A 12,531-nucleotide genomic window follows, 5' to 3' on the forward strand; every position below is an offset into this window, starting at 1 on the left:
TAGTGCACAACTGTGACCTAAATGTTCCTCTAAACACGTAGGGTGCATAGATACAACGAAATTCAGTCCATTGTCGCGGACTAAAGTACCGGTACACTGCAAACTATGTTTAGCAATTAATCACAATCTTGCTTTCACTCTGTAAACATGTTTAGAAGCTCAACATGTCGTGTCCAACTTCTAAACATCAATGTTCAAATTCAGCTAAAAACTATCCATCAATACTCTTTAACATAGTACATGTTTGTTTACAAAGTGATAGCAAGTGTTTAGAAAGATGCATAACCCTAACTTCCTAGTGGGTGTGCAAAATCGTATTAAAATTGTAATTGCTAATTTTTAACGCATGTTTGTACGTTGTACAGGGTGAGTAAAAAAAACCCGAAACCCAAATGTCGGGACTATTGTTGTATTGAAGTTCTGCATGTAGCACTTTCAAAATCTAGGATATGAAAGCCCAATTCATAAGCTTTCTTAATAGTATAAGAATCATTCAATATAATATATCATGTACTTTTCAAATTACGGAATTTTAAACACAAAGAGACTATTTTTCTGATGGCATGTGCACGTGCTTTGAATAGACATTACATTACACAACAAAACGTGTAAATAAGATTTCCGTAAATAAGATTTCCGCATGTTTTACCGCATGTATAATGTAAACAGCACTAAGCAGGTGAGACACTAATTGCACATTATAATTTGTAATGAAAAAAATTAATACGAGGATATCGTTGAGACTTAAAACTATGGCAAGTGACTCTGATGAATTTGCCTGAAACATCAAATGCAGAAAACATGGTGAGAAAAAACTTCTTACTGCCATGTACCGACACAAGGAAGAACCACCAAATATAAAAATTTACAACAGCAAAATATCCTAATTTCTGGCAACTTTTGGTGCTGAAAATAGTTTGCCTGAAAAGACATCACACATTTGCTTGTGGATATGGCAATTTGCATTAGCATAAAAACCGAAAAGGCACCAAGATACCCTTGAAAATGACAAAACCAAAATTGAAAATAAGTTTAATTGGCACAACAGGTGCATTTTCAATGATTGCAGTAAAAAATACATTGCATGGGCCCCACCTTTAATACAAAACATATCCAACTATATCAAACCTAGCCAGGTGGGGAGAGAGCTGAATCCCATAAAAAAGCTCACATGAAAATAAAGCGTGACGTCATTATGTCTCAGGTCTATTCCAGTCGTTCAACAAGCACATTGCTCTCCCCGTGATTACGTATACATTTGTCTATTGTCCGCAGGACGGTTTCCAGTCGTCTGTCCATCGCCTGAAGGTGGACCTCTGTGATGACAGGTGCAATTGGGTCATGTGACATGGAAGCATTTAGCCGGTTGCTCAGTCGCGACTGGGGGCGGGCTAGTTCTTTCAAACGGAAGTATGTGGATCGCCTCAGCCTGCCAGTTAAAAAGAACATCGTTTGAAATACAACATTGATACATGAATAATTGCTCTTCTACAATCGTTAAAGTTGCCTTCGCATTCTTTGGAGATAATAAAGAGCCTGAAAGTTCAGCCCTGGTGGCGCGCTTCCGGAACCCTTCAATAGAAAATTAACGGGCGAAAATTTAAAATTTGCAATTACATTCTGTACTTTTGGTACATTGATTTCTTAGAAAATTACCATCAAAAGGACCTGTTTAAAATTGTTACTAGCATCTCAATTTATGGAAACTGAAAAATCACCTGACGTGAAAGAGAAATATCGTGCCCAAAATTGACCTCTCGCTTCCGAAAATACATGTGGACTAGTGGAACTCGGAGCACTCGTACAAAGACGAAAACTTATGAAATAATTTTGTGGCAGTTATTGGGTGAAAACTTAAACTTAAATACATGTAGGAGATAAACTGTCTTTAGGGTATACAATTTTTAAAATAAACTCGAGGGACTCATTAGCATTCACAAAAAAAAATCTAAAATGACCGCTGATAAGGCCAAAAAAAAGTCTCCGGCTTCTGGTATGGAGCTTCCCCCAAAAGTGGTGCGGGACGCGGCTTTTTTTTTTCTTTTTTTTTCCTTCAAATATCGGCAGATGACTGCAAATGGTGCCCGACTAAATTTAGTGCAAAATATATGGGAGTCCAGAGAGGCCACATAAAGCTTATACTCGATCGTAACCCCATCTAAAAACACGTTAAAATTGTGCAGCAGCAGGATTCCAGTCAAACCAGTGAGTTTGGCATCTTTCATTGAAAAAAAAAAAATTTTCGTTTTGCCGACGCGCATGACGGCGACGCGCGCGCATACCAGAAACCGGAGACTTTTTTGGCCTAGGGACTGCATTCAAGCCTGCCCGACTAAATCTAGAACCAATCGGTTGTAGGTAGAAAAATCTTCGCGTCGTTTTACATTTTCTGTATCGTTTATATTCGTTTATACGTTTTTACCCATCTCCAAGTGATTCCTCCTATTTTTTTTCGTCAGGAATACCAAGATAAAATTCCCAACATGAATGTTTCTTCTCCATGGGGTGATTACGGTTAGCAATCGTTCTGTCAAAATTATAGCGAGAAAAGGAGCAACCTATAGGCGGGCCGCCCGAGGGTTCCGGAAGCTCGCCGTGTGACCTTTAACTTTCAGACTCATTTGCTGCATGGGCATGGCATCATACCTTTACGGTGGCCCTGAAGAAACATCAACGACATTATGTGATGATGGAACTACTTTCAGTGATCAGTAAAGTGATGAGAAACAATGTATATTCATCATTGTTCTAAAGTTAATCCACCTTCGGAAATACACTTGGAAGACATGCAAATTAATTGTTTGCTATAGTAGGCGATTTGAGTTTCCGAAACAGGAGCATGCATCATAAAACTTACTTGCAGCACTGGTAGACGGGGGCCAGAAATGTGTCATCATCTACGAGTGGATTACCAAAACCCTTGCCGTTATCAAGGTGTAGTACGCAGCCTACTTTTCGCTGGTATTTGCGAAGTTGGGAGTAATGATGCCTGTCGTAATTTCCTGCAGGTGAGATACAGATGAAGCAATTTATTCATTGCTTTCTCAGCTAAAACGGCCTCAACCGGAGATATAGTTTCATTTTATGACCTAACTGTACGTTATTATGTGCAAAACATACATGTATGATTTGTAATGAATTACATGTGTATACAAACAGGGCCGTAAGGATAGGAGGGGAGGGGCTGGGTTGGGGTGGGATGGGTGAGAGAGAGATTGTTTGAATCTTTACCATGACGAGATTGTTAAGGTCGTGAACCCACGTTATACCAAAACGTCAAGACTTGTAAACCACCTTCATTTCAAATGCTGTACAAGCAATGCAGGACAGAACGGGGGTGCTGAAAGTTGGTATTTAGGCCTAGAGCAGGTACATGTAAGACTATGGGCCTTATTCACGAGTTGGCCATTTTGTCGAGTTCCCTGAATGTATTTAATTAATTGTTAACTGTTGAATGGGATGGCGCCAGACTTTTTATGCAGGCACAATGCAGCCTTATTTTACTGTCATTTTATTTTTAAATATGGATTTAAACATAAGGGAATGTTTAATTAAAAAATATAAATTATTTATTGAAGCAGACTGGAATTTAGTATATATTAAGTTGCTTTCATTCCTCTTCGCAAGTTCCAAAAATTAAGATTGTACCTAACTTTCAATTCAATATGGCCGACTCGTGAATAAGGCCCATAGGTGACTCTTGGTCAACTGCATAATAACCAATGTAAATAAAAAAGAATGTATAGCAAAGTTCCTTACGAAGAAAGAAGTCGAATATCCCCTGCTCTATGAGGTCTAGTAAGACTCTGCCACCCAGCCGGATGGAATCCTTGGATCAAAGGAAAGGAGAAATACACACATGAAGGCATCTTACAAGACTCCAGTAAAACCCATGCGCGTGCGAAGAACTTGTTTTGAACCGTCACCACATAGCTTCGCCCATCGGACCCTATCTGTACTTTTCTTCCCACCCATACCATAAAATCCGCCTCTTATAGTGGAAGTAGGGCCTATAGACCGCTTGCAGACGCGTTCGATAATTGACGCGCTAAGGTGAGCGACGCCATGTTATGGGACAAAATGTGCGTGGATAGATATACGCCTGTCCATTGATCTCAATGCGCCTGTCCCACAACATGGCGTCGCGCGCTTTCGCGCGTCGATTATCGAACGCGTCTGCAAGCGGTCTATTGTCAAGACCACACCTATATAATTATTGTAACGTATGCCAAAGTTATTGCTTAGGAACTGTATACATTGTTTCGCGCGCATTAGGGTCAAAGGTCAATAACGTGGTTCTTTACGCGTTGCGGGCCGTGCATGTACATGTACATGTAGCAGGTTTTCAGAATGTTTTGTGTACTTTCATGACTGCGCTTGTTTTGGAAAGTACTGGATGTAAAATTTGTCGATAATTGCACGATTGCAAGTTTTGAGGACTTCGGCACTAAAGTACATTTCTGTAGCTGTTTGTGGAACTTGTTTTAAAGCTCGGTGAATCGTAAGTTTGATTTCATGATGTATTTTTTGTGTAACTTTATTGTGTGGATTGTAGCAGTTTAGCAATATGTAAATTGTACGTGCGTGTGGGCATATTGAAAGTGTTTACGTTTCAGATTGTACTCATTCATGTCATTGGAATTGTAATGTTATACCGTATCGGCACAGAAAATTCATGTTTCATGTTGGATCAGTGGACATGTTAATGTATTCTTTGTCATGTAATGTATTCTGTTTAATGTATTTTGTGTAAAAGGAGAATATTTGTTTGTTGTATTTTTCAGATTAAACCTTGATTCTTGATGTCCTGCTACTTGATCATCTTGATGATACTTGATCACGAGTGAATGACCAAAGAGTTAATAGCAGCTAGTTAAGCAGAAAATGTAACAATTATCAATAGATTAAAACTAGCTTTGTATCATAATCTTTATACCAAACTGATTGAATGCCAAAATAATGATGTATTCATCGTGTGGATGTATGAGTGAGAAACATGATGCATTTACAACTAATACTAACCTTCAAAATATCCAAGCAAATGTTTTTACCTTTCCATCTGCGATAAGAACAAAAGTGCGTATTTATTTTGTAATTGTCAAGACTACTTTCATGTACTTATCAAAATAAGTTTACCGTTTTGTTATTTGTTTCTTTCGGTATAGGCAACAGAAAACTGATTAGGTTATGAGAATAATTTTACAGCTTGCTTGGTTGACATATGTAGACGCAGAATTCCACAAATCGTCTTGGTTTAAGGCTTATGTCACACATCGTATACATGTATAGGCTATATGTATAGGAGTCATAGGACTCGCGCACATGGCGTGACTCTGGTCAAGTTTTTAGGGGATCCGCTGAGGGGGATGACAATCCGTTTTTAACCAAATTAAACCCTCATTTTTGCGGTCCCAAACTTTCTGAGGGATTATAAGGCCAAAAAAAAAAAAGTCTCCGGTTTCTGGTATGGAGCTTGCCCAAAAAGTGGTGCGGCGACGCGGATTGTTTTTTTTTTACCTGACTTTTTTGCTTCAAATATCGGCTGATGACTGCAAATGGTGCCCGACTAAAGGCTGATGACTGCAAATGGTGCCCGACTAAACTTAGTGCAAATATATGGGAGTCCAGAGAGGCCACATAAAGCTTATTCTCGATCATAACCCCATCTAAAAACACGTTAAAATTGTGCAGCAGCAGGATTCCAGTCAAACCAGTGAGTTTGGCGGTTTTGAGACATCATCTTTCATTGAAAAAAAAACATTTTCATTTTGCCGACGCGCATGGCTACGGCGACGCGCGCGCATACCAGAAACCGGAGACATTTTTTTTTGGCCTAAGGGTGCACGTGCCTCAAGTGGTCGTCCAGGACAATGCGGACAGGACAATGATTTGGCCGACAAAACACCCGGCCCCAAAATCTCCGCCGGAGGTACTTCGTACTTGACAATGATATATATAGATATAGATTCGGGAACAGGTGTTTTGGAAATGTTTGAAAAGATTCGTCGCTCCATACCATTTTTTCCCCGTCTGAATAGATCGTTACCAATCCATACAAACAACACATGAACATAAGCTGGCATAACATCGTTTTAATCAATCAAAATCTAGCCGTTTTAAAAACAGGTGCCTCCTTGCTAGAACCTGACCAGAGGACGTGACTCAAAAGCCCCCGTGGTAAGTACAGATCTTAGACTCACAGTTAGTCTGCAGTGCAGTGCTGTGTACCATCACAAGTCCGGTTAGGCCTATAAGTATATCACCATTATCAGGGTATGAGCAATAAAAAAAGGAATACTTTTGTCACAGTTCATTTGAATAGCTTATGACTTGACTGGACAAAGGAGGACTTGTGAAGGTTACATCTCTCACGAGTCAGCTGCCTAACTCTACCGAACAAGGAATCTCCCTATGGTTGCATAATGTACCAAGGTGTTTGCTATGGCTGATGGCAATAGCATGCGCACGCGCCAATGGGTGCGACTGAATCCACCAAACACACACGATACAGTCGGCTGTTCAAGGTCAAGTCATTCGAACGAAGCCCAACTCACACTTTGGATTCTTTCCTCCCCTGGCTCCAGGGATATGCAGCATCCCGCACCGGGATTCCGCCCTGATAGGCCGGTAGGAACTGGCACATGGCCACCTCCATCAGATCCCCCTTGGTGCAACTTGGATGATCCTGGTTGCAGAACCAGGGTTTGCAATTCCCGATAACACAGAGATTTGCACCTGCAGGAATATTTATATACACAGTTTTCAGAGGGACTCGGCTGTCAAAATCTTGGATCCATGCATGAGCACCTTTGTGCAAGAAGGATCGACCTACCTCCTCGGCGGTGGGAAACGAAGGGTAATAAATATTACATGTCTATGCTAAGGCCACACAGAGTCCTCTTTTTATTCCATTAATACTTCTTTTGTAAAGAGCAGGAGTCAACTTATGGTAACTCAGGCTTACCAGATTTGAAGACAGTGCTGAGTAGATTCGTGTCTTCGCTCTTTCCAAGAATTTCTTTCTTCAGGTTGACGCGTCTACCGGAGCAAGGAGGTACTCGCCTAAATCCGAGGAGTCTTAAAAATCAGAGAGGACATCGATGAAAGGAATCAAATCCATAAGAGAACACAAACTTATTCGAATGGTAATATTACTGTTGATTGAGATTTCCACTCAATGAGTTGAGACGATATGAACGTTGTGGAAAAGTACATTAACGGCGAGAAAGAACAGGGTTGTCGTGTGGGACCGTTTTGGTGCCGTGTTGCCATCGATTCGCGATCCGGTGGGCATCATAGAGCGCGATCGACCTCAGTTGACACGTGTGACGGTCACTAAAAATATAGACCTATTTTGATATTCTCATGTGTCTGGTTGGTAGGGGATGAAGCGCCCTCTTTGGTACGTACACAGAGCCAATGAAGATTATCACTGGCTTGCAAAGCAATGGGCTCAGAATACATGGTTTATGATTTTGGTCATGCAGACCCTAACCATAGTGTACAAGTTCTGTACATGTATAAGCATTATATACTCTCCAGATATAAGTCTGTGACAGCTTCCCACATTCTCCTGAACATGTTCAAGGCATTGCTGAGCAACTTTGGTCGAGATTACAGTTGACGCAACATTGTACAATAGAGTTTTCGTTTTCCGCTCTTTTATGACTCTTCTTTTAAGTGTACGGTTTTAAATTTAATGAAACTCATGCTCACACCATGCATAATCTAAAGTAATGACATAATTTTCTCCTTCCTAAGGGTTGGGGAGGGGATTTTGACAGTGGTAGAAAAAAACATATACCTATCAAGGTGAAAGGAAGCAATCTCTGCATTATGTCTCTCAGGATCCAGCCAGAAAGGCTCCTCCCTAGTGTATTTGTACACATGGTCCCTTGACAATCTTGAAAAAAAAAATAAAAAATAAAAACACGATTAAATGGCAAAATTGTCACACGATTTTTGAAAGCATCTAAAAAGCAATCATTTGTAACCGTCGTCGTTCTGCCTTTTGTTAAAAACTACATGAGTATGCCCTAGGATATCAGAAATGTTGCCTTTTTGTGGCTACGTGCAGACTTGAACAGTGGGCAGCTATACCTCATAGGCTTGGCGATGACTCGGTTACCGTCGGCAAGTCTTAAGTCGAGCTTGAGCTGCGTCCCTCCTCTAAACTGAGATGCGTTGACAATCTCAACAGTAGCCAGGTCACGTAGGAGGTCATCCATGTACGGTGCGTCCTCGCTGTACAGCGCATCTTGACTGATATCACGGTGAAACTGCTGCCATGGGTGGCCTTTCCTTTGTGTGTATATAATAGAAGAATATGTTGGTGAATTTCTCAACTCTTGTTTATGGTATATCTGCAGAATAACGCCCGTTTTTATCGCGATACTTATGAGCACAGAATTTGCCAATGAGATTAGTTTTTCCATTAAAAAATGAAAAGAAGGTAATAGTACCTGTCATTGATAGCTGCAGCGATTATTTTAGTACACCGGTAAAAACAGTGTGCTAAACTTAAAACTGACTCATTGTACAAGCACTGTATATGAGGGGCTGATCCAGACTTGGATCAAGAGGTGGGGAGGGGTCCCCAGCCTGTAGATCCGCCACTAATAACCAAGCGTTAACTACGATCATGAGCAACTTCAAGATCTTTTCAGTCGATGTTTCCGGAGACAGCGTCATGATGCTGGGCGACAGCAAGTGGAAATCAAACAAACCCGAATCAATAGTCCCCTCTCGTGATACAGACAGATCAATGACTTACTTGTTGAAGTCAGGTCGGATTGATTACAGGTTGTTCTTCGGTTATTTTGATAAAAGCATCAACAGACAAACCGATCGTTTTTGTTTTCTGAATAAAAATGCATGCCAACATTTGCAAGAAAAGGTAGGCTTGATCACTGCCGCTGGAACCATCTTTTGCCAGGGGGTGCTGGAATTTCCAAAGAACCGTCCGGACAAAATTAATGCAAAAGCGGAGCGCAAAGCCCTTACGGCGTGGCTTAATTTGGAATATGGATGCTCTGTAGTGCAATCTGAGGCGTTTCCTGGCCACTTTCATTTGACTTTATAGCAAAAGTTTTTTTGAGATTATTAAGACAATTTATTTCATTATTTTGTTTAGAATATACTGTTGCTCGTAAAACGTTTAACTATACTGAAAAGTGGAGAACCCTGTATTTTTATCTCCATATTTGGTTCCATTTGATTCTGGAAAAAGAATTGTATCATTATGCATGACATCGCATATAAATATTATTGTTGCAAGGTTGCTTTCTTACATTTAGTAAATACCTTCGTGTATGTTTTGTTTTATTTTCTGAGCCCTTACGGCGTGGGGCCACAGGGCCAGGGGCCCGCTTTAAGGCCTCGGAAAATGTTGGATTCTGGATGCACTGTGATGAAATATACTTAAGTATACTGAAACTTATAAAACCCGAAAGGATATTTTGGTTCAAGTTAAAACAAATGGTTCCACTGGAAGCGGATGAATTTCTGTTCACAAAAATATTTACATAGTTCTAACTCACGAAACGATGTAGCTCTCGATATATTTGCAGTGTTATTTGTTTGTTACAGGGAATGGCAAATATAAAAGACTAAAAGACCAAATGCATCTTTATGATCGGTAGATGGCAAGTTTGGGGCTAGGCAAGGATTTATCGGTCTACTGAGTTTTTATGAGGAAAAACTTGCAGAGGGTAAAACATGAATAGATTTTTATTAAAACGAAACTACACTGGAACTGCCGTAAACCATGACTAGTTTCAATGAAAGCCCGTCCCACTCCTATTAGGTGGGGATGTGTGTGAACCTTGCTTTTTGTTAATGTTGCAAGTACAGAATGCTAGCAACGTCAATGAAACTTTTAAATGAAAAGAAAAACCTTCAGGGGAAGGGTATGAACATTTGCCCCAATTGAAAGATCGAATAAAAAAAATCCTGACAAGCAAAATCAACTTTGCCACCATTGTCATGGCCGAAGTTATTGCTTTCGGGTCAAAGCTTCCATCATGGCGGATATATCATAGACATGTCACGATTTTAGATACCTTGAGAGAAATATCGATTCTGCACTGCCTGGAGATTAAGAAAATGCCTCCTCTGGATATTTTACAGTGTTTGTGCTAGACATTCGAAGCGCCGCGCTTAGCCGCGGCAAAACTAGAAACGAACAAAACGAAGGATATTTTGTAGAGCAAGCATAATGTATAGCGTAGCGGCGCAATTTCATCGTCGTAGAATACTGCTGGCTGGTACACATTTTTGCCTGGGAGTAGGGGGTGCTGAAGCATATTCCAGCACCCCATCCAAAATGTTGGGGCTGCTGCAGCACCCATGTACAGCACCCCCCGTTCCCGCGGGCTTGGGCTTGATGCGGGGATTCATTTGGCCTGCAAAAGGTCTGCATATTCCTTTATCCTGGGCCACAATTTAAGCAAAAGGACTTTTTAACAATTCCAAAGCCAGGAAAGACATGAAGACATTCAACATTTACACATTTGAATCACTGCATATATATGCAGGATGAATGTTCAGACGTCAATGAGCATATTAATATTTTCAGCGACACGACTCATTTTTGGATGTTCTATCAACTAACAATTGAAAAAATATAAATATATAAAACCTCCCCACTGATTTACTTTTATACTGACCCTATGACATCTTGATCATCCCAACCTCTCTTGAGCTCAGATCTCGGTTTCTCTGCCTTCTTCGTCGGTCTGGTATTCTTGGTATCGTTGGACGCACGCTTAGCCTCCTCGATATTTCGTGCTCGTCCTATCTGATTTATCTCCGGGAGTACTCCCCTTCTAATATCAGTGCCCAAACCCCAACCATTCAGTTCCACAGACTGTGTGAACAAGTGGAAAGCATGTAGAACAACAACAGCCCACAGCGCACACAAAATCAGAATTATTTTCGTTATAAATCGCATGATGAATGAGAATGTGATGATGGCTTTCCTCTAAAAAGGACTCATGAAGCAATCTTTGCAAAACATGAATGAGCCGACATCTGTTTTAAAGTTGTGCGTGTAGTTCGATCTCGCTGTTTTTGGATATTACAAGTGGATATCTGCATACACAGATGTCTGCAAACCCCATTCCCTGTCCTCTTCCCTTTCACGTGCTAGTTCTGCTCTCCTTCACGACCTAACGAGTACTATATAGCTTTAGATCCAATGTACTTTTTTGTATTTCCATATTCTGTCCACACATCAATGAACTGAGAAACTGTAATGTTTTTATGTGTGTGCGTGCATAATCTGTTTCATGGAACACTGAGCATTTCCCAGGCAACATTCCCATTGAGTAGGGTTAAAGGTAGAGTCCATCATTTGTAATTTGTGCATTTTGTTCGTTTGAAGCAACAAATAAGTTCAAAATCTTATGAAGGATACTGAGCAACTAACCTGATGAAGTTTCAGCTAAGCTTCAGCTGTACATTCTGAGAAAAACAGCATTCTAAGATCTCAATTTCAAATCAAAAGTTGCTGAATCATGTTTTTGAATTGTTTTGAATTGCAACTATACGCGACGTCGCGCACTCATCCGACGAATTATAACAACCGCGCGCGCGTGTGCGTCGTTCGAATACTTGTGCGCGCTGCGCTGAATAACAAAACGAACTACTATTTAAATTTTCCTACGGTGCTTCTTAAGAATCACCGTTGGAAATGCCTTCTTTCGTTGATTACTTCAAAATGACAGCTTCCCAGAAAGAATAATTTCACAGGGAGAGTCTCCTTACTATCTTTCAACCAAGTTAGTTTTTCAACAATAATTACGCCAGTTACTTTTCGGATGGCTGCAAATGATGGACTCTACCTTTAATACATTTTATCGGAATTTTATTATTAGGCATTGTAGTTATTGATTTCAATTAACGCCATTTTAATGGACCCATTGCTTTCACGGCACTGTCGGGAAATTAGCTTTTTTTTAAATGAATCTAATTTTAGAGTGGAAATTTACTCCAGTCGATTGACATATTAATGGTGAGAATGTGCATATTTTAATTGCTGTTTGTAATATACTGTCATTGCTGCTGTAATCTGCAGGGGAACATTTACTCACGTACGAGCAGGAATCATCTGTCAGCTGGCCTAAATCGGAAAAAATCGTGAAAAAAATCCAATATGTTGAAAAGCACGGGAAGCCAACTCTAATGTACTTGCAGAACCCAAGACACCTATAAATGTAAAGTGACGTCAAGAATTGAACATAATACTTTCACGTCTTTAGATGTAAGCATCAGACTTATAGCCGAGAAGGTCATATACGGATGTGCAGGCAAATGATACAATTAATTTCTCTCAAAAAGGAATTTACAAACATGCAAATTATGCAACTGACTACCAAATTATGCAAACAATTTATTTACATATACACTGACCCGATGACTTCTTGGTCATCCTATATTTTCTTAGACTTCGATCTTCTTTTGGTTCTTGACCTTTTCGATTTCTTGGTCGCCATCTGGCGTGTCTCATACTTCATCTCCTCGGGCGGCATC

At 40.3% G+C, this 12,531-nt stretch overlaps 1 protein-coding gene across 1 annotated transcript; it reads right to left on the reverse strand.

Annotated features, from left to right (window-relative positions):
* Positions 1-1,127: 1,127 nt before the first annotated feature.
* On the reverse strand, positions 1,128-12,430 carry LOC119740177 (glycosaminoglycan xylosylkinase-like). The gene is made up of 11 exons (XM_038215397.1): positions 12,412-12,430; positions 12,093-12,121; positions 10,668-10,867; positions 8,101-8,394; positions 7,805-7,903; positions 6,965-7,077; positions 6,555-6,735; positions 5,023-5,059; positions 3,760-3,829; positions 2,858-3,002; positions 1,128-1,429 (listed from the first exon to the last, which is right to left on the reverse strand). Exons 1-11 carry the CDS (start codon positions 12,428-12,430, stop codon positions 1,207-1,209), a joined length of 1,410 nt encoding a protein of 469 aa, XP_038071325.1. The 3' UTR covers positions 1,128-1,206.
* Between the last annotated feature and the right edge of the window lie 101 nt (positions 12,431-12,531).

This window comes from Patiria miniata, unplaced genomic scaffold (assembly GCF_015706575.1).
Source record: "Patiria miniata isolate m_02_andy unplaced genomic scaffold, ASM1570657v1 HiC_scaffold_10, whole genome shotgun sequence".
In the NCBI taxonomy this organism is placed as follows: domain Eukaryota; kingdom Metazoa; phylum Echinodermata; class Asteroidea; order Valvatida; family Asterinidae; genus Patiria; species Patiria miniata.